Below are 22,891 nucleotides of genomic sequence, written 5' to 3' on the forward strand. Positions count from 1 at the left end.
ATAAAATATACAATTGTAAATTTCTTTAAAGCTAAATATATCACATTGTCACTATAAACTATTTGCTGAAGTTATAAACATTGCTACACCGGATAGCCATCAGTCACACGAATAGGGAAAAGCCAAATGTTATTTCTAGATCAAGGCAATATAATTTATCACTGGTGTTTTGGTTTGTATTATCGTCGCTAGAGGGAGTTGTCTGTATCTGAACATGATCCTCTTGAAGCCAAACTTTCTGTGCAGCAAGGCCTCCCTCATTGTCTGTGTTGTTGTCATGAAGTTCACCTCTTTCAAGAAGGACAGAGCTATTTATAGTGACCACCATTAGGAAGACACTCCTGTGAATAGCCCAAGCTACAACAAATAGCTTGTAATTCTTTATTATACACTGCACAGTTTAAATAAAGCAATCAAATATTTAAATATTCAAGTAAATAAGTTTGATATTTTAATGTGAATATGCATCAAATTACAATAGTGCTGCTTCATGATGGTATGCTTGTTGATTTTATAAAACCGGAATTGTGTGCGCTCAAATAGAACAATGAGTTCTCAGGTGCGTAGATCAAAAGGGACAAAGTTTTAGTCCAAGTCGCTGAATTTGTCTGCACACTGATTTTTTTTCAATCAGACCAAAAAAAGGTCTCTCAAAAATTGCCATTTTTATTTTTCATATGCAAAAGTGAAAAAGTGGCAAAAGTGTATTAAAAACAGACCTTCAGTGCTCAAGAGGCAAAAATTTGTCAACAATTTACTATTGTGCCTATATAAGTGTTGTTGCTTTTTTGCCTCATGAGCACTGAAGAAACCATGGGCTGAAACGATTCTGTGTATATAAAATGAATATATAATAATGATAATAATTTAAATTAATTTATTATTAATAGTAAAGGACTTAAATATAGCCTGGTCTTTATGTGACCACTTTACATACAAAATTATTCACTATTAAATGAAAACAAAAGGTGAAATAAGGCAGAAGTCACAGGTTATGAGAAAGTACGTAACACTCTAAACAAGACAACTGTCAAACTTGTTTGAGTGACGCGAAGGAGGAGGTGATGTCATTATAATGTATGTAAATGGCAAGGCAGGACCAGACAGAACGGGCTTAAGCCAGCCCAAACCTGAACAGGGCAGCCCACTTCATTTCACATGTATGTGCCAAAATGCACGTGCATGGCTTCCCTCCTCGACCCCTCCTACTGTTCACTTCAGCAAGATGACCTCTTTCAGTCGTCCCAGTGACCCTGTTAACTTTCAGACCCTCTATATGTGTTGATTTATGACATACTTTAATAGAGGAATCATTCAAGGTTTTCACATCAGTGTAAACAAAAAATGCGTTCGGTCCTTTCTAACACATGCATGTTCTGGGACCTGCAATAAGCAAAACCAGACGTCCAGAGAAGTTTCAATGGTTTATTGTATTTCTCAAAATAATTCAAAACAGCTGAGACAACAAAGAAAGGAAGCATGGCGAGTTTTCTGTAACACAAAGTGAAGTCATAGCCTGAGGAACATCAGTTCTAAAATAAGAGCACATTTGCTGATTGCTGTTATAAAGCAGTTACCATGCTTAATTTTGGGATTTCAACTCGCACAAATATGTCTCTCAAATTATGATCTGTCCAAAAACATGACATACAAATGGACAATATTATTCAGCTCATACTAGTCAGGTGACAATTTATGAATGATTATCTAAAAGATATGAAGACACACCCACTCTTAGTTCATTAGTTACACTAATTTTTTTATTATAAAACCTGTAGTAAAGTATTCAAGTTTTTCCCAAAAAACAAAAAAGAGTGGAACATCAACCTTCCTGGGGTTCAGAGAATTTCGCCTGTGATTCCTGGAAAGCAGGTTGACCTGTATTGTGGCACCGACTTTACTCCCAGACAGGTAAACATGACAACTACAATTCATTTGCACCACATCTCACTTATCTCAGCTCCAAAGTTTACAGCAGCGTGTGACCTACACGTAATAAAGGATAAAAATGAGTAAATATGGATCTGATTCACACAACAACAGCTGATTATCAAATTATGCCTGGACCCATTAAATGCAGAAAACCACAATGCTAGTGTCTGTTCGAGAATAAACCTGCAGCACTTGGATTAAAGGTTCACCTTCGCTGGAAGTGAGATCAGTTTGTTGGTTAAGTCTGAGCATATAATTTACCAAATTACTGGTCCTAAACTGCTGTAACACTGCTTATTTAGTTAACCATCTTAAAAGGTGTGTAGAATGGGCCACATGCTGAACTAAAGGGAAATACTGTATCAGATACTCAACATGTATAAAATGCACACCTTATGAAATGTAACAGTTTTATAAAAAACAATGCATAAGCATAAATTACTTATTGACTGCAGAACAATGTATTATTTTTCTCATTCTTTGTTCAGTACAGACACTACAGTAGTTTGCACACACAAAATCCAGTATTTTTCCATCAACTGACGTTTAAGTGGCGTTGCGTCACGTGACTTGCAAAGTGGGGGAGGAGGGGGGAGAGCATGCCAGCGTTTTACGTCTCTATGAAGCGCCACACACGGACAGTTTATTATTATGTTTTCGAGTGATTCGATGGTTTTATAACGCATCACTGCCACATTGGAGTTAACTTCGCGGTAGTTAAGTTTATAGAGACCATCACAAGCCAATTGTATCGGGCTCTGACCCATGCCATGCGTATCATACCCTGACTCTGAACAACCACTCCCCTTCGTGGCTCGTGGAAAATTACCAGCTTACAATCAGCACAAGTACAAGCTCCAACATCCGCCTCACGGACTCGATGCCCTCGATCTCCTTCAGTCCACCGTGAACTTCATTTTCCAAACTCTAAAGCATAACGTTACAGTTACCAAGCGATCACTGTTGTTGACTATCAAAAAACGGTTCATTTAAAGCTCACGGAATATATAAACGCGGCTGTTTTTCGGAAGAGTAGCGCAAAATACGTAACTCGGAACTGGCATTTCCCCGTAAAAGCAACAAATAAACAAATAATGCACGACTATAATATTAACGCAAATCACAAGTCCAGTCTGCACGCAGTTTGCCTTCTTTTTCTCTAATCTAAACGGGCGGAGCGGTCGCGTGGGCGCTAGAAAGAGTTGAGATTGATTGACGTGCGCGTCGTCCAATGGATCGCCAGTAAGGACGTGCTTAGCAACGCTGCGTCCAATGGCACGCCTCCATGGGCGTGACGTTAATCCAAACTTTTCGCGGCGCCATCGGCTGAAAACTAAACCGAGATGGAATCTCCCAGTCTGAACCGGTTTCAACCGGTTACGAGTTTGTTGCTTGTGAGAAGAAGAGGCACAGGCTCAGTCTGTAATACCGCCCCGGTGCAAAATATACTTCAGTACAGAGCACATTTCTTAATTAAGGTTAACTTTGTTTCGTAAAATGAACCGGACTGAGAAAATACAGAACTCGCCGTGATTGTTGGTGCGGAATTCACATCCTAGTGGTCCTTATATCAAGCAACTAGCTCGTGTACGTTAGTCTTCACAGAGGAATAGTGTGGCTGGCCAGTCAACTGCTCATCCTAAAGCCAGAAAGCGTGTACAAACCAGGCACCAACGATACTGGATCAAATAAACATAATTTTAGCAACTCTGGCAGACAAGCCCACCTTCTTTCTCTCAAAGGCTTGGACTTTAGGTAGGTAAATATGGGGTGAAAACTTGCAGCTAGAGTGCTTGGGTTGGTTTGTGCTCTGTGGAGAATGATGATGCTGTGAGATTGTGTAGAAATGCCTAGAAATCGTACGTATGGAGGATGAGGTCGAGAGAAAGTGAAATGGCTTTGCTGCTGAGGGTTTATGAGGGATGTGGCGTGATGGTTCGTGCTCAGCGCTGGTGTCACGCTGGACTGACTAATGTAACGTTATCTGGGGTTTGTCCGTTTTAACAATCGTTATATCTCACGTAACGTCAAAACAATCACAAATAACGTTAGCTACTAATTGCTAACCGTCAGCGCAGTCCCAGAGTATGTTGTTTCAGCGAGGAAATTTTAATTGTAAAATGCATTCAGGACAATTGTCTAGCTGTAGCATTCATTTGAAGAATTAACGGCATATAAAAATACACGCGGTTTATTTCTTACCTGGTTTACTGCTAGTAAAGCCTGCAGAGCTTTCAGGTGAAGGGTGCAGAGCATGCTGTTGGTGGGAGGGGTTGCTCCGGAGTCAGGGAGGGAGATCCTTGCAAAGTCATCCGAGACGGGTGTAGACCGTCAGAAACATCGATGTTGGTTATGGACGAGGTGCTCGCTGGACCGTTTTTAACGTCAGTTGCGCACTAAAGCATTTGCCTTGCTGTCCATTTAAGCGCATTAGTATGATAGCATGCATGCGTAATTGTTGCCAATGTATATAAAGCGATGCATTATTAGGCATTTTAACGCATAAACGTGGCTAAACAACCCAAAGCGATCGCATCAGTTGTTGCGCTCCTCAGCGTGGATCTTAGTCCAACCCAGTTGTGTTTTTAAGACGTGTGTATGAAATCAGCTGATAAGTAACGTTAGCTGTGTTAGGATACAGGTCTTATTGTGGCCATTGCTTACTGAATGAAACAAGGTGAGGCGTGGAAAAGGCGGGTAAATCTACAGGTTGCGCAGTACCGAGGACTAGTTATGGCACCATCGCTTTATTTAGGCCTGAGAGACTCGTGGTCTCACAAAGCTTGACTGTGTCGTGTCCAAGTAAATTCTTGAAATTTCCTCCAATGCCAAAACTTTTTTTTCTGGGTTCTTGGCCGTAATGCTTACCTCGTTACGCAATAGTTTGGTTAGCTTGAGCATCGGCCTTTCCAGTGTCCTTCAAACTGTATGTAAACATTATTGAAGTCTCGTGGTCTTATTAATGCTCGATACGAGTAGAAAAGGACTGTTTGTTAGTCGGAGAGCTCGGTACGTCTCTTGTGTTATATGTAAACAGAATGACGTCAGCAAAAGGGCTGTCTAGCACGTGGTCTCATTCAGAGAATAATGGCTCATGTGATCACAAGCCCAGTGAGTGGCCCTTGTTTCTCGGACATATTAGGATATTCATTCTGCAAGCATGTTACCTTTATCGCGCCACCCACCTATCCCATTGTTTTTGAGGATTAAACCCTTTAGCAGGCATTGGTGTGTTGGCAGGCCAGGTCATATAAGGCTTTTTGGATGGTCCCGGGTCGAGGGAGGGGGGTAATGGAGGTAATCAGCTGTTTGGATTTGTGCAACCAAATGTTCATTTCACTTGACTTTGCCCCTGCTGGATGTTTCCTCCCTGTCCCCCACAGAGCTCTATGCCAGCAATTATGACAATGTTAGCCGACCACGCAGCCAGACAGCTGCTGGACTTTAACCAGAAACTGGATATCAACCTGCTGGATAATGTGGTTAACTGTCTGTACCATGGGGTTGGCCCACAGGTGAGTAAGATTTTTCACAAAAAGGTGAAGTACAGTACCAAAAGAAATTACAAAAATCAGCAAGGACCAATTCCATTGATTAAAAGTGACAATAAGACATTTACAATGTTACAAAACATTTAAACTTCATATAAATTCATATAAGAATCCTGAAAAGAAATATTACTGTTTCTACAAAAATATTAAGCTGCAGAACACACATATACAGTACATGTATGTGTGTATTTATGGACTAGATTACAAACTGAAACAAACAATTATCCACAAATTTCTCTTTCTTTAAATAAATTCAATTAGATTACAAATTTAGTGTAAGTTATGACAATTGTTTCTCTATTTTAGCAAAGAATGGCCCAGGAGGTGCTGACTCATTTGAAGGAGCACCCAGACGCTTGGACACGTGTTGACACGATTCTGGAGTTCTCTCAGAATATGAACACCAAAGTAAGCTGAGTCCCAACTTACTCAGGTGGAGGGTCAGGGTTTCTATACTTTGAGGAAGATCTGATCTCTTATCACACATTATACAGGAAAACAATTTTGTTTTGTTTTCCTCCAAACCAGCAATACCCATTTCTTAAGTGTATTGGGGTTGTTTAGCATCATGCCAAAAACAGTTTCCTCTGTACACATTTGAGGTCACATTTTCCTACTCTTCTCTTCACGTCTATGTCCTGGTAAAGCAAAGTCTTAGTTAAAATTGGTGTGTGAGGATCATCGGTTGACTGTAAAATACCTCATTACCTCCATCTGCACAGCAGTCAGAGGTGTGTTAATGACTGTTTAGGGCCAAGATATATAAAACACGTGATCCATTTGATCCAAGTTCCTATACATGGATTTTTTTTTTTTTTTTTTTTCTTTTTTTTTTTAATTCATAGTGTAGAATTTCTAGTACACTGAAACATAATTTCTTCATTGGTAAACTACACATTCCCAGAGTTCATATCAATGTAGCATATTTGTTCACTTTGTAGTGTGTAGACTGAATGTAAATCATTTAGTAGTATTTGGGATGAATTGTCTTCCTCAGTGTGTTAATAGACTTCCTCAAAGTACTGATGACCCAGTTTGCCGTCTGCTTGCCTTTTAAGATTGCTCTTAACACTCTGGTCATTACTAATGTTTGAGTTGGTTTATCAACAGTATCTGTAATTTCAAAATGATAATGGCCCAAAAGTGAGGGCTCTAGAAGAACAGACAGGAAAATATACAGAGCAGGTAAATTCTTTGAATTTGTCTAAATTCATCTAGCAAAATTACAAAAATACAGAAAGAGCGCATTAAAGTGCTGTTGAACATTTATTTACAGCCTTTTTTGTAGGTGAAAAAGCAAACAAAAGACAATTAATTGAAGTTGTTCATATTTGATATTAATCACAATGTTCCATTATGTTGATTGCTTGTAATAGGACGAAAAGGGGTGTGTCTTCCTGTGCACCTTGACACAGCTAGGCTTTGGCGGCAGGCCTCCACAAGGTCTACCTTTTCATTCCCTTACTCTCAATTCTGCTGTGCCTCCATTCACACTGCACATGCCTCATATGGAGCTCAGAGACGACAGGGAGATAGGCAGGCAGTTTACTCCCCTTTTTTAACCTCAGTTATGGATAGTAACAGTTATTTCCACTGTAGGGATCATCAGTGTCTCTGTGTGCTGGTTCTCCTTTTATCCCCCCAAGCATTTCTCCTCTACCCTAGTCTACCCTATTTTCTTGTCTCGATTGTACACAAAGAAATATTGCAACATCACACGTGAGCAATTTGATGCTTGATGCTTTGTGTGATGTTGCAGTGTTTTTCTGTCTTGCCTTCATGTATTTATTAATTTTTTAATTTAGTGATCTATGAAAAATTAAAGGTGAAAGAATCCCGGTGATTTTTTTTTTACAGCGTTAAGTGTGTCTGTATGCAAGTAACCTACTTCTCCAGGCCTCACCTTTAATATCCTCTCTTAGTATGTGACCTGTATTCCCTGTTTTGGTTTAACACATTAACATTTTTTCTCTTTTCTCATTAATCCCTACAGTTGAAATGCTGTTAGTCCAAATAACATTAGTGACCATAACAAGAACACTAATGCACCATGAATAACCTTTTAAGAGCAGCATATAAAGCATCTTAAGGCAGTCTATAGACCCAATACTGTGGCCCGTCTTGCTGTTCCTGAGACCCACACCAGTTACCGGTGAAAACAGTAGTGTCGCATAAAGTGTGTTCTTTATTTGACCAACGGGAAACATATCACTGATGATTAAAGCCTTGTGAGTGGCTATTGACTCTTAAATGAATCCTTCGGTTCTCTTTGTTTTGGGACACAGTTGTGTTGCTCACCCAAGCTGCTTGCTTTGTTGTGACCGGGCACAGAATCAAACCATTAGCTGTTTGCCATTAACGTTTTCTTTCCTGTCTTTCACATTCTGGTGTGACATGGCCAGAAACAGCAAAACATCTACAGAATCCCATACAAACATAGTTTTGATGGGGGATTATGGATTTTTTTTTGTTCTCTTTTTGAGTATTAAAAATTCTTACTTAAGTCAAATCTGCATGTTTTTTTTTTTTCAATTTGAATTAATTTGGAATAAACCAAAGAGTGTGTGAAAATAAATTAGGCAGTCAAAGTTAAGAGCAATTTTTTTTTGTTTTCCTTGTGTAATGGTACAGCTCTGGCAGATTGGCAGGTTAATGTTTGAATCATTAACTCTTGATTTGTTCTCTTGGCATTACAGTACTATGCTCTGCAGATTCTGGAAACAGTTATTAAAACAAGATGGAAGATTCTGCCCAGAAACCAGTGTGAAGGTAAGACTGACTCACGAGAATTCCTCTCACCACAAGTAATTCATAGCTCAGTCTAAATCAATTCTTAAGTCATAAGCAGCTCAAAGACTGGATTTGGACAAGCGGTGGAGGGATCATTGAAATGTAGAAGTAAACAGTTCACTCTGCGATGGATTTGACTCTACAAGATGTTTCTAGCAGGGCAACACATTCATTAGAATCAAGTGTGTGATTGCCAAGTTGAGCTGAATTCCCCTTTTAAAAATGCATGGTGGGTCATCTGCTCAGCTTAGTCTTCATCTGTTTCCAAAAAAAAAAAACAGAGTCTGCTCTATGGAAGATCAAATGAAATGAAAAACATGATGTCAGATTTTTAAATTGCTAATGAATCATCACTTAGATACTTTCTACACCATACAGCTTAACCAATATTGATGTCTCAACAACATCCAAAACATGTCTCTGTAAGAGCTGTCAGTGTGCACTCAGCCAAATGAATAAATCGAATATTACACAAAGAGTTTGGTTAGTTTGACTTGATTCAGACACTGAAAGTGAAATCAACACTGAAATCAAATATTTCTTATTAAAATGATTGTTAAAGGGGTTATATGATTCGATTTCAATTTTTCATTTCTCTTTGGAGTGTTACAAGCTCTTGGTGCATAAAGAAGATTTGTAAAGTTGCAAAGACTAAAGTCTTAAATCCAAAGAGATATTCTTTATAAAAGTTAAGAGTCAACCACACACTCCTAAAACGGCACATTCTAACACGCCCCCACATGTCTATGTCACGATGTGGGAAGTTTGCATAAGACCGCCCAAATGTTCACACAAAGAAAGAAGGCATAACTTTTATTCTCGCTGTTGCCACCGCCATGTCTAAAAAATAACGTTTATTATTAGTAGGCTATGTACATTCTACTGAAAAATAGACTTCAAATCAAACCAGACTTTTATTTTGACGGGTTGCCGGGAATACCTTTACAGTTTTGTGTATGTGATATGATGCTAGTTTTACTCAAATCAAACGGTCAAATGCTCATGAAGTCACTCTCAGAGCAGTTCTGGAGATGTTGTTCATGTGTTTATGTCCTCATTTAGTGAGAGGGAAGATGCTGAAAACACCACAAGCGTCACGCGCGCTTTAGTATATGTGTAGTAGATGAAACCGTGCACCTGCGCCATTCATTAACAGAGACACGCAGAACATGCAGGATTCATATTTAAATCGACTTTGGTGGCTTAAGTTACATGTACTAGTCCATATCGCGATTTGATTTGTGAAATGACCTACTTTTGATTAAATTATTCAAAATTTGACAAATTCCATGACATTCCGCTGTGAATTCTGTTTTTATAACTGGATTCCGCGATTCTGTCCTCGTTTTCTGCATCACGGAAATCATAGGACCCTAGAGTAGCCTACAATGCCAGTGTCTGTTTTTGTAAAGTGGGGCAATTCTAACTTTGCAAGGACAGTCTGGCGCTTCTGAAACACAGTCTGCAAGTATGCTTACATATTTTAAAGAATTTGCCACTGATGATTCAAACGCGAGTTTTAAGCAGTGTAGAGTATCGCTTTTTGTTTGTCGTTTCTCCGATCACAAATGCAGACATGGTTTTATGTTTATGCGGTGCAATACGTAACGTGTAAAAAGACAGTATAAGTCATTATTATCAGTAATTATGTTTCCACTGGATACAACAAATGCCTCGTTTGTAATGGGTTTTATTGGTTTTGTCTCGTCACGCCGGGACACATGGCATCACAGTATGCTAAGGGGCGTAACATTTCCATCACACGCTTGAGGTATTCGGCTAATCACAACGCACTGGATACCTGGCCAATCAGCGTACACTTCGCTTTTGAGAACGATGAGCTTTGTAAAAATCAAAGCGTTTCAGAAAGGTGGGGCATAGAGGGGCAACAATAATGTACAGTATGTGGAAAATGTGGTTTTTGAACCTTAAACCGCATAAACACTTTGCATTACACCAAATACACCAAATAATGTTCTTTTTAGCAATGTCATATGATCCCTTTAAATTAAAGGGTTAGTTCACACCAAAATGAAAATTTGGTCATTAATTACTTGCCCTCATGTCGTTCCAAACCCATAAGACCTTCTTTCATCTTCGGAACACATATTAAGATATTTTTGATGACAGAATGCATCAAGAGATTGGAAAACTAATTCATATTAATTGAGCGGTTTAGTCCAAATTTTCTGAAGAAAATCGATCGCTTGTTATGGTTGAACAGATTTAATTTAGGTTTTTAATCGCATGTAAACATTGATCAGCGAACATAACCAGAAGCTCAACCTAACCTGAATAACGCACAAGGACAAACCTCTTCCGGAAGCTCAAACGTTGCATAACCAATGAGGTTAATTTACTTGTGTCACGCAGAACATTTGAGCTTCTGAAGAGGTTAGTTCTTCGTTATTCAGGTTCGGTTGAGCTGCTGCTTATGTTCACTGATCAGTGTTTGCATTCGAGTGAAAACCTAAATTGACTGATATGGATTAGTTTTCCGATCTCTTTATGAAGTTTTTAAAGCGTCAAAGTGGTAGTTACAAAGGCAGTCTATGGAAGGAAATCTGTCAGCACTATGTCATCAAAACGATCTTCATTTGTGTTCCAAAGATGAATGAACATCTTACGGGTTTGGATCGACATGAGAGTGAGTAATTAATGACAGAATTTTCATTTTGGGGTGAACTAACCCTTTAAGCAGTATTTGATATTCAGTCAATAGACATAACATTGCATCATCATTTCTTGTTTCTTCAAATGTGAGAAAGGCAGCAAATCTTTAATATGCTGATGCAGATCTGCAGATGAACAGATAACAAGTCCTCTGAGATGAGCTTCTTTCATCCGGATGGAGAGCTCATGGGATTTTATGCTGCCTTACTGTACGCATTGACGCTCTTCACTGCTCTGCTTTATTTCAGGCATTAAAAAGTATGTCGTGGGCCTCATTATCAAGACATCATCAGATGCAGCCAATGTTGAGGTCAGTGAACTTCCACTTATTTTGTTTACCGTCTTGCTGTGGTTTCTGGCCGGCTGTCTGTTTTATGCTATGCTCTGCCTCTTTTTAGAAAGAGAAAGTGTACATTGGAAAACTCAACATGATATTAGTACAGGTGAGATTTGTTTGACTGCTTTTTCTTAGGACATTAGAGATCCATAGCCACAGGTTTTAACATAATATAATGATGTGTGTATATTTGATGACTGCAATAAAAATGTCTGTTACCTTTCTTCTGGTTTGTGTAATGCGTTACTTGATGTTTTTGTTTAGATCCTGAAGCAGGAGTGGCCGAAACACTGGCCCACATTTATCAGTGATATTGTTGGAGCGAGCCGCACCAGTGAGAGCCTTTGCCAGAACAATATGATCATTCTCAAGCTCCTCAGTGAGGAGGTGTTTGACTTCTCCAGTGGCCAGATGACACAAGTGAAAGCCAAACACCTGAAGGACAGGTATGCCAGCATTAAAAGAGAATAATTGTCCTAATTTATGGTTGAAAATGAGGCCATATTCACATTACTTATTCTTGTTAATTAATCTGTGTTGTTTTGTGATCTGGTTTCCGCAGCATGTGTAATGAGTTCTCCCAGATATTCCAGTTGTGCCAGTTTGTGATGGTACGTGTTGTTTTCATGTTGTTTCTCACAAACATTAACAATGATATAGCAAATGTTCCCATTTGCTAAGGTACAAGGAAACTTTCTCTCTTAATCATACACACACACACAAACACACACACACTTGCTCAATCAAATTCCAGCTGTTCTAGTTTGTGATTGAATGATTAACTTCAAATGCTGATTTATATACACAACAAACCATATGTTAATGACTAAGTTTTAGTGGCCTAAAGGTTTTTTCTTCCTATACAATTCCCAGGAAAATTCCCAGAATGCCCCACTTGTGCATGCTACATTGGAAACTCTGCTGAGGTTTCTCAACTGGATTCCCTTGGGCTATATATTTGAAACCAAACTCATCAGTACTCTGGTGTACAAGGTAACATACCTGGAGATTTTCTTACTCTTACAGACTTTGTGAAAAACTAGGAACATAGTGTAATGGTTTTGCTGTTGTATGGTAGATAATTAAATTTTTACCTCGTATTAACCAACACTAAATTATATTTCTATTAAAAAACAAAAATATTAGACTGTAGCATGCATCAATTAACCAATCAGAATCAAACATTCCAGATAATAGTGTAGTAAATGGATTTGTAATATGTATTTATTTATTTTATAATGAAATAGTATATTTACATAGCCATGCAAAAATAACTGCAAAGATTATATTTCACAATTACAAAGCAGTGGCTAATTGTTAGCCCCTCTTCTTTGTTGGATTGATCTGTAGTTTTTAAATGTGCCGATGTTTCGCAACGTGACGCTGAAGTGCTTGACTGAGATAGCAGGAGTGAGTGTCAGCCAGTACGAGGAGCAGTTTGTCAGTCTCTTCACTCTGACCATGATGCAGCTCAAACAGGTAACCTCCTCTATAGTGCAAATCAAAGTAAGTTCCTATACACCAGTTGCTTTTGGGCCGGTTTGATACTCTCTCTTTTATTTGTGTCTTGAAATGCTTCCTTTGAACACCAACATTCGACTGGCATATGCAAATGGTAAAGATGATGAGCAAAACTTCATTCAGAACCTCAGCCTGTTCCTCTGCACTTTCCTCAAAGAGCACGGACAGCTGATAGAAAAGAGGCTGAACCTCAGAGAGACGCTTATGGAGGTAAACACACTCTGGACTGAACTTCACTTAGTTATGGAGAATCAGCTTCAGTCACCGATGCCATTGTGTTAAGGCCCTGTTTTGTCATTGTTTAGGCTCTACATTACATGTTGCTGGTGTCAGAGGTGGAGGAGACGGAGATCTTTAAGATCTGTTTGGAGTACTGGAACCACCTGGCAGCTGAGCTTTATAGAGAGAGTCCTTTCTCAACATCCACCTCTCCTCTCCTCTCAGGGAGCCAACACTTCGATGTACCACCCCGCAGACAACTCTACCTGCCTGTTCTTTCTAAGGTTGGCTCACAAGCACAAGATTCAAGAAGAAATTTCACCTGAGATGGCAATTTTAGACTTATATGGATGTTTGTGTTATTGTCCTGCAGGTGCGTTTGTTAATGGTGAGTCGCATGGCCAAGCCAGAGGAAGTGCTGGTGGTGGAGAACGATCAGGGTGAGGTGGTTCGAGAGTTCATGAAGGATACAGACTCCATTAACCTCTACAAGAACATGAGGGAGACGCTTGGTGAGAGCTCTGCTCCTTTTTTATTCTAAATACAGAGATTTTGGCCACTAAACTGTGTTTATCATCATATTTCTCTCTCTGCAGTCTATCTTACCCATCTGGACTATGCCGACACAGAGCGTATTATGACAGAAAAGCTTCATAATCAGGTGAACGGTACTGAGTGGTCCTGGAAGAATCTGAACACGTTGTGCTGGGCCATTGGTTCCATCAGTGGAGCCATGCACGAAGAAGATGAGAAACGGTTCCTCGTCACTGTCATTAAGGTGCAGAAATCCTACAATGCAAAGATCCAAAGTCTAATAATGTAAAATTAAAACTATAATAATGTGCCCATGTGATCTACAGGACTTGCTGGGTCTATGTGAGCAGAAGAGAGGCAAGGATAACAAGGCCATCATTGCCTCCAACATCATGTACATAGTGGGCCAATATCCACGGTTCCTACGTGCGCACTGGAAATTCCTGAAGACTGTCGTCAACAAATTGTTTGAGTTCATGCATGGTAAGTCTTTGAGCCTTAAAATAGAATCAGTGATTTGCATCTGTATACAGCTGTGATATATTTGGATTGATCTGTAAATAGAAGCAGATTTGATGTCACATTTGATTACACATACACAGCAGTGCTGCATTTTAGTCATTTACGGAGCAGCTCTGTTACATATATTTGAGCTTCTAATTTTTGCTTGATTATTAGGAAATCATGTTCTCCTAGTAACATTTCACTATTCTTTCTTCTTAGAAACCCATGATGGAGTGCAGGACATGGCGTGTGACACGTTCATTAAGATTGCTCAGAAGTGCAGGAGGCATTTTGTGCAGGTGCAGGTGGGAGAGGTGATGCCCTTCATTGATGAGATCCTCAACAACATCAACACCATCATCTGTGACCTCCAGCCCCAGCAGGTACCAAATAACCCCGTCCATCTCAGTTAGCCTGCTCCATGTGTCGTTGTGACACATTGGGCTTTAGAAATATACAACTTTTGAGGAGATGTTGCAGTGTGACCATCTGCTGTTCTCAGGTGCATACATTTTACGAAGCTGTCGGCTATATGATTGGAGCGCAGACCGACCAGGCTGTACAGGAACACCTGATAGAGAAGTACATGTTGTTGCCTAACCAGGTGTGGGACAGCATTATTCAGCAGGCCACCAAGGTGTGATATTTGTTTATCCTCTTTTTATTTATTTTTTAATTTTTTCCAAACAACTAATTTAGCTCATTTTTAAGACTGACCTTAAATGGATGGTGTTATTCTGCTGTAGAATGTGGACATCCTGAAGGACCCGGAGACAGTGAAGCAGTTGGGCAGCATTCTGAAGACCAATGTCAGAGCATGTAAAGCCGTGGGACACCCTTTTGTTATTCAGCTGGGCCGGATCTACTTGGACATGCTAAATGTATACAAGTGCCTCAGTGAAAACATCTCAGCTGCCATCCAAACTAATGGTGTGTGTTTTCAGAGTTTATCATCATAGATAGGCATGTGTTTTAGACAAATAGTGAGTTTAATTCCAGAATTACCTTATGCATGTGTGTATTTGCATCTCTGTTGGTTATCTCAGAGTGACAGATCCAAATTAAACTGAAGTCAGTTTGATTACACAAACTCACTCAGCTGGAAGACAAAAGGCTGCCGCACAGCTTAGCGCCGTGTGTGTGTGTGAACAGCAGTCCATTACAGGGCTGTCTGAGCAGCTATATATAGCACTGCAGCTAGAACAGAATGAGTGAAGTTTAAATAGTTGCCCAAAAAAATTCTTACTAATGAGAAAGTCATTATTTCTCTGAACTTTGTTTGTGTAAACATTATGTAATTGACTGCACACAAGAACCACAAGTGCTTTGTTTACATCTGTTTATTTGATTTGTGGTTGTCTGTTTTATATAGGTGAGATGGTGACAAAGCAGCCTCTAATCAGGAGCATGCGCACGGTGAAGAGAGAGACTCTAAAGCTGATATCAGGCTGGGTCAGCCGCTCCAATGACCCACAGATGGTGAGACACAAATCACAGATTTATTACAGCAAAGGGTCTGTACTGAAAGTAAAAAAAGAAAAAAAAAAATCAAGCTGTTAAATATGTAGTTGACAAAATATTTTTGAGAAGCTGACATGTCTTGCAGTATGTCTGGCATTTTCATACCTTTTTAAATCTCAAATTCTTTCATTTTAATTTAGTTTGTACTTTTTAAATAAAATGTCAAAATAGCAATGTAACCAGCAACATGAAGTAACTTTAATATTTTAACAGCATTTAGTAATTTTTCTGTATTATTTTGAAATGTATTTTAAAATTATTAAAATATAAAACTTGTGCATACAGCATATTTTTACTTTTAAATCTGTCACAGCACATTTAAAGTTTACTAGTGACATAAAGAAAAATTGTTTAGAAATGGCAACAGGATCCAAATTATGCTCTTATACATTTCTTAAACATAAGTCTAATTTTAAAAAGCGAAATCTCAATTTTGAGACATTATGCAACAACTACCCACAAACAGCTCATTACATCTGATCTGGGAAGTAAGTGCAGCTCGAGGCTTCGGGTCTCATGTCTTTGTGTTGGTTAGATCCAGTATTTATGTCTCTGTGCAGATATTTCTGTTATACCTGCTTCAAGTCTGTCAGTCTGGACCTGTTCAGATTAGTGCTGTCCTTACACAACACACACTTATCCGCTCATCCTTTAAGCCTGTCTGCGCATGTGTGTTTTTTGTCTGTACTCCAGGTGGGGGAGAATTTTGTTCCTCCACTGTTGGATGCTGTGCTCATTGATTACCAGCGCAATGTCCCAGCGGCAAGGGAACCTGAAGTGCTTAGTACCATGGCAACAATCGTAAACAAACTAGGTGGACACATTACTGGAGAGATCCCACAGATATTTGATGCAGTCTTTGAGTGCACATTAAACATGATCAACAAAGTAAGCTGCCCATATTCATCTCTCAACATTCTGTGATAAATATTTAATATTCCATTGTCATTTATTATTAAAACCAGTTTCTGTTTGTTTATTCTATTGAAGAGTCTTTTGAAATGTTTTTTTTGTATTTTGATCTGGAAGTGTGTTATAATCTTTGTTTTTGCATTTTTTTTTTATTTTTTATTTTTTAGGATTTTGAAGAGTACCCAGAACACCGGACGCATTTTTTCTACCTGCTGCAGGCAGTGAACTCTCACTGTTTCCCAGCATTCCTGGCCATCCCACCAGCCCAGTTTAAGCTTGTGCTTGATTCTATTATATGGGCTTTTAAACACACTATGAGAAATGTGGCAGACACTGGTGAGAACACAAACATCATTTATCAAAGCAATATTTACCCTAATCATTCATCATAACATGTATACAAAAACTGTGCCATGAAAAATGTCTTGCAGGCCTTCAGATTCTCTACACACTGCTGCAGAATGTGGCCCAGGAGGAAGCAGCAGCTCAGAGTTTCTATCAGACATACTTCTGTGACATCCTACAACACATCTTCTCTGTCGTCACAGATACATCACATACAGCTGGTCAGTTCTGGCTACTGGCTTCTCTATCTTGGTCTTTAAAGACTCTTTTTATCTAAACACTGTGTAACCATGTAGTACTCGTGAGTTTTAAGGTTTTCGTTTGATGAGATAATTAATTTAATTATTAACAATTTTTTTAAATTCATTTTAATTCTAAAAGAAATGTTTGTATTTTAATTGTAATAAAATATATTTTAATATTATTTTTATAACATTAAAATCAATTGTTTATAGTGACTTTACAGAATATGATTAAATCTATAAATGCTTCTTTTCCTGTTTGTTCAGCCTCTGCATATTTGTTTTGCAGGTTTGACCATGCATGCTTCTATTCTGGCGTACATGTTTAACCTTGTTGAGGAAGGAAAAATCAGTGCAACTCTAAATCCCTCAAACCCAGTCAGCAACCAAGTGTTTATTCAGGAGTATGTGGCCAACTTGCTCAAATCAGCTTTTCCACACTTACAAGAGTGAGTATCCCACAGTGCACCTAAGCTTGTGCACTCCAGAGACTGCATCTGTCCAGTCTTTGAGCTTTGGAGATACATTAATTTTTGGTAACACTTTATTTTAAGGTGTCCTTGTTACACATTACATGTACTTACTATTAGAATAACAATAAATTATGCATAATTCCATGCAAGTAACCCTAAACCGAACCCAAATCCTAACCCTAACCATAAAGTAAGTACATGTAGTTAATTAATATTACTCAGCATTTACACTGTAAAAAGGACACCTTAATGGGATACTCCACCCCAAAATGAAAATTTTGCCATTAATCACTTACCATGTTTTTCCAAAACCGTAAAAGCTTTGTTCGTCTTTGGAACACAATTTAAGATATTTTGGATGAAAACCGGGAGGCTTGTGACTGTCCCATTAACTGCCTAGTTAACTTACACTGTCAAGGTCCAGAAAAGTATGAAAGACATTGTCAGAATAGTCCATCTGCCATCAGTGGTTCAACCGTAATGTTATGAAGCAACAAGAATACTTTTTGTATTTGAAGAAAACAAAAATAACTACTTTACTCAACAATTCGTCTCCTCTGTGTCGCTCCACATCAGCGTAGTGCCATTTTGGAGAATATCTGCTAAACACAAGCAGTTTATGCTCTTCTGTGTCAGCTGTGCTGCACAGATGCACTGTTTTCGTTCAAAAATCAAAGTGTAAATACACGTAGAAAACGTATCCTTGTCGCTGCTGACACAGAAAACCGTAAGCTGCTTGCGTTCAGTGGATATTCTCCAAAATGGCACTACACTGATGTGGAGCGACACAGAGGAGACGAATTGTTGAATAAAGTAGTTATTTTTGTTTTCTTCAAATGCAAAAAGTATTCTTGTCGCTTCATAACGTTACGGTTGAACCACTGATGGCAGATGGACTATTCTGACAATGTCTTTCATACTTTTCTGGATCTTGACAGTGTAAGTTACTAGGCAGTTAATGGGACAGTCACAAGCCTCCTGATTTTCATCCAAAATATCTTAAATTGTGTTCCTAAGATGAACGAAGCTTTTATGGGTTTGGAATGACATGGGGGTAAGTGATTTATGACAAAATTTTCATTTTGGGGTGGAATATCCCTGTAAAATAAAAGTGTAACAATTTTTTTTTTTTTTTTTTTTTTTTTTTTTTTTTAAGAACATACAGGTCAAGAACCTGTGTCTCAAGTGCCTGTAAATAAACCAGTTGCAGTTGTTGTGATGATTATTGCATTTGTTTGAGTATTGGTTGAGTATTGCACAACATATCTCTTAGGTATAAGCTTGTTGTCTCTCAGCAGACCTCTTGCTCTCAGATTAATTAAAAAGGTTTTTGTTCCACGGCGGCAGGCTTTTTGAAATACTTAGCACTGTTTATGTCTAGTTTTATTAGTATTTCCTGTCTGACTGCATGTTTGTTCTCCTTCTCTTTGTAGTGCCCAGGTCAAAGTATTTGTGACTGGCCTGTTCAGTTTAAACCAAGACATCCCAGCATTCAAGGAACACTTGAGGGATTTCCTTGTACAGATCAAGGTGAGCTGCAAGGACACTGAGAGCCGTAGTAATAGTTGATAGTATAATAACGGTTAATAAATCTTATCTTTGCCATGTGCAAATATTTTGATATCAGTAGCAATAGTGTTTATGCAGTTGAGAGTGTGTGGTAGAGGAATTGGAGATGGTGGGAGAGAGAGCGTGCTGTATGTGAAGCATAGTGTAACACTATGGGTCATCTGGAGTGCACGGGACAGAAGGTGTGTGTGAGATGGAGAGAGAGCGATCATAGCATTAGATTAAAGCAGAGATGACAGCGTTCTGGCAGAGCAGTCAGTGCAAGCAGAACGTACGAATGCTTACCGGTTTTTCTGTGTACCTATAGGAATTTGCGGGTGAGGACACCTCGGATCTGTTTCTGGAGGAGAGAGAGACGTCACTGCGGCAGGCCCAGGAGGAGAAACACAAGCTGCAGATGTCTGTGCCTGGCATCCTCAACCCACACGAAATACCCGAGGAGATGTGTGACTGAGTTCGCACGCAAACGCACAGCACACACACTGCGCTGACTCCTAAACAAACTAAACACACGACTAAAGCGGTGTTGTGGCTGCTCTTCTGTAGGCCGTCTGTGTGTTTTCTCGTAAGTGTGTGTGCGTGTGTGAGTACTTTAGGCTCTTCCTGCAAGGAAGCGATTTCCGCACTTGGCTGTCTCTTGACCAAAACAATGCCAATATGTAAAAGATACAGTCACCCAGTGGCACTATTTGCATAGTACGCGTTTCATACAGACACTTTTACGTTTTACCTTTCCATTGTTAACTGCTTTCGTTTGGTCATTGTAATCCGAACGTGCATGAAGTGACACATCTGTACAATTAACTCGCTTGTGCTTGCTTTTTTTTTTTCATTGCCCCTCTTCCCTTCTATTTCCTCCTCTCCTTCCACACATCATGTATTTGTTCATGTATATTATATATAAAGACCAGAGTGCAGTTTGTTGTGTTTGCAGGGAGCTGTATGTGTTCTGGCAGTGGGTAGATGGTACCTAGTGTCAGTGTGTGGGCCAATGAGCGGCGCACCTGATCTAGCCAATGAGAATGTCAACGAATGTCTGTGATTGGTGAGATAGCAGAGGTGCTGTGCGCTCATTGGACTGTGATTCATGTGTATTGGGGGAGCAGCCAGAAGTGGTTCGGGACTAAAGTATAAAGTAGCTCTCAGCAGAATGTGAAGCGGATCGCTGAGTTGAACAGTCTGATTGATGCTGCTGTGGTTGTGAGTGGCGTTTCAAAACGACGCTCCATTTGCTTTTTTTCTTTCTACACAGGAGTGTCGAGCAGCCCCTCTACATGTTCATATCAGCATCACTGTACAGCATCTTTACTACCATGGGAACACACGGATGTTTCGTCCTGTTTTGTTGTGGGTGTGTGAGCGTGTGTGTGTTGTCGCTAAGCCGACATCAGGTTTTTTGTTTTCCTCAATGAGGACGGTTGCTCCTTTTGTGAGCTTTCATTAAATTGAAGTTTAAAAAAAGTGGTTGAAATATTTATGGGTTCTTGTAGGCTACACCTTTATAACTGCTCATGTTAACTCACTCAGAGACTGCTTTGGAGTTTTTCGAATTGTACTAATTTACATTGTTTACCATGCTGTAGTGCTGCAGGACACTACTTAGAGCAAAATAAATCTCAGTTTACATTTAATTTTGTATTTTTGAATTTTTCCTTTTTACCTTTAGGTCCTGTCCAAATAAAATGCAGTTGTTCATTTGGGAGAAAACATAAATGCCAACATTCTCATTAGGAAGAAGAATGTTCAGATCCAAATACTGATTATCAATGGTGAATTTTCCCCTTTACTATGTGTTGCATTTGTTGTGAAACTTTTTGAACTGATTAAAGTTGAAAGAATTTTATAATTTTGTTTGATTTCTCTTGGGGGTTTCTTTCTTTCTTTCATTTGTGTAAATTCATAATTGAAGATAAGAAGTACAGGGATAGTTCAACCTAAAATAAAAATTGTCATTTACTCATCATTGTGTACTTTCTTCTGCAGAACACACAAAAAAAATATTTTTGCCTATACAATTGAAGTCAGTTGGGATCTTGTTTTGACTATGGCACTTTTCATAATATCTACTAGTGTTATTTTATTTTTAAAATACTATTATATATTAAATATTTATATTTTTTATTTAATTAATTTCAATACAGGTTTTACCAGCATTTTAAAAATAATTTTAGTTAACATTTCACAAAAGAAAGAAAGTCATGCCTGTTTCAAATGACAAGAGGCTGAGTAAATGATGACAGAATCTTAACGTTTGAGGTGACTATTCCTTTAAGCCCAGCACCATGTTAGGTTGGTAAAGAGGATGTTGTATACCACACCAGCTCAAAAACAAGCAGCTGGAATCAAACCAGCTGATCTTTACGAATTCTACCCTCCACCTACTCGATACTAGCAGCTGAGATCCATTTCCACACTAATGCTCCTCCAAGGCCTTGGTTAAAACGACACCCGTCATCCACTGAGCTCTTAACAGTATCTTGCTGTTTGAATAGATCTCGAGAGCGATGTGACTGGCACGGAAGAGTAGTGTTGAGTTTCTCCTCTGCTGCATTTTCCTTGAAGAGTTGTACTTTAATATGCACATCCCAAGAAACGCATCTCTTTTTGTATTCTCATGAGTGATCCATATGCAGACGCAGGCATCACTTGACATGCTGTGACAGTTGTTTAAACGCGTCGCCGCTGTTTGTTTTTGCCAGTGCCACATCCAGCACAGCTCAGGAGATATGATTCAACATCAATTCCAGTCTCTGGAATTCCCAGGGAATGTGTTTGACTCTAGAACTTTTCAGAAAACACCCAAGTAACATTCTGAAGCCCTCCGGATTCCACCGAAGTTCAAGAACTCTGAAAATTCTATAACTTGGGGTTTGAAGTTTTAAACTGGCCCTGTGTTGTAATAGGTAATAATCTATTTCCTGTGAGCTTGTGTGACAAGTAAAATTCACTCCCATGGAAAGATGAGCTCTCTCTCCCCCTGACCCACTTTACAACTGGAATCTGGTGGGTTCCAGTAGAACCTCTTCCAGAAATGCTGTTCAAGGGTCAATCAAGTCCACCCCCTACTAATTTAAACAGCTGGTTTAGTGTTAAACGAACCTATTTATCAATTTACTTCTAAAGGTATACATTTTAGAATTTAAAATATGTGGAGTTTTTTTGTATATACTGTCTAAATTTTGACGTCCATTAAAAATACTAAAAAAAAGCATAATATTTATAACATCTGCAGCACTATATTAATCGAGCTAGATTTTATTTAATAGTCCAGAAAATTATGTTTTACATAATAAAATTTACATGAATGTTATATAATCATACAAACAGTAAGAGATAAATGATCCTTCCTTCGCAACGTGGGTCACAGCCATAGACTTTATGGCCACAACCTGTACTGTCTCGTGTTCATAGTGTTGTAAAGCCAATACTGCCATCTATTGGTGTGATCTGCACTATTAAGTGCGCGAGTTGCGTGTAAAGCATTGAGGTAAGTTACCTGCATTTTTTCAACCTTTTTGTTTCCAAGGCCCAAGGCGTCATTGTCTAGTAACAACCCACAACACAATAATTGCATTTCAGAAACCAAGAAGTTTTAAGAGTCGAATGTACTTTAGGGCTCCCATTCTTTTTAACCAATGAATTTACATTTTTCCAGTCATGTGTGGTTTATTGAGTAATGAATAAGGATTACGACTTTTTATTTGTTTATTTGTCTTGCAAATTCTACCTGATAAAATATTTTTGAGCTTGGAATAATTAGAAAAATGT

General features: G+C 38.9%; 1 protein-coding gene and 1 long non-coding RNA gene across 5 annotated transcripts; one reads left to right on the forward strand and one right to left on the reverse strand.

Moving 5' to 3' along the window:
- Positions 1-1,411: 1,411 nt before the first annotated feature.
- LOC122140159 lies at positions 1,412-4,928 on the reverse strand. Its single transcript, XR_006156858.1, has 2 exons — positions 4,135-4,928; positions 1,412-1,986 (listed from the first exon to the last, which is right to left on the reverse strand). It is a non-coding gene; the product is annotated as an uncharacterized LOC122140159 (long non-coding RNA).
- LOC109104731 (exportin-1) lies at positions 2,407-21,083 on the forward strand. Of its 4 annotated transcripts, none has more exons than XM_042742247.1 (25): positions 2,407-3,687; positions 5,316-5,447; positions 5,790-5,891; positions 8,180-8,252; positions 11,195-11,256; positions 11,345-11,389; positions 11,548-11,729; positions 11,846-11,894; positions 12,157-12,276; positions 12,634-12,762; positions 12,856-13,014; positions 13,110-13,307; positions 13,397-13,535; positions 13,620-13,801; positions 13,884-14,040; positions 14,281-14,444; positions 14,564-14,698; positions 14,808-14,991; positions 15,434-15,540; positions 16,276-16,470; positions 16,662-16,830; positions 16,926-17,060; positions 17,371-17,530; positions 18,988-19,084; positions 19,431-21,083. In XM_042742247.1, the coding sequence occupies exons 2-25, from the start codon at positions 5,322-5,324 to the stop codon at positions 19,575-19,577; spliced, it is 3,216 nt and encodes a 1,071-aa protein (XP_042598181.1). In that variant the 5' UTR covers positions 2,407-3,687; positions 5,316-5,321; the 3' UTR covers positions 19,578-21,083. The 4 variants fall into 4 exon arrangements, with proteins under 4 accessions (XP_042598181.1, XP_042598180.1, XP_042598182.1 ...); XM_042742246.1 differs by lacking the exon at positions 2,407-3,687 and adding an exon at positions 4,943-5,229; XM_042742248.1 differs by lacking the exons at positions 2,407-3,687; positions 5,316-5,447; positions 5,790-5,891 and adding exons at positions 6,594-6,668; positions 6,860-6,926.
- Positions 21,084-22,891: the final 1,808 nt, after the last annotated feature.

This window comes from Cyprinus carpio, chromosome B17 (assembly GCF_018340385.1).
Source record: "Cyprinus carpio isolate SPL01 chromosome B17, ASM1834038v1, whole genome shotgun sequence".
NCBI classification, from domain to species: domain Eukaryota; kingdom Metazoa; phylum Chordata; class Actinopteri; order Cypriniformes; family Cyprinidae; genus Cyprinus; species Cyprinus carpio.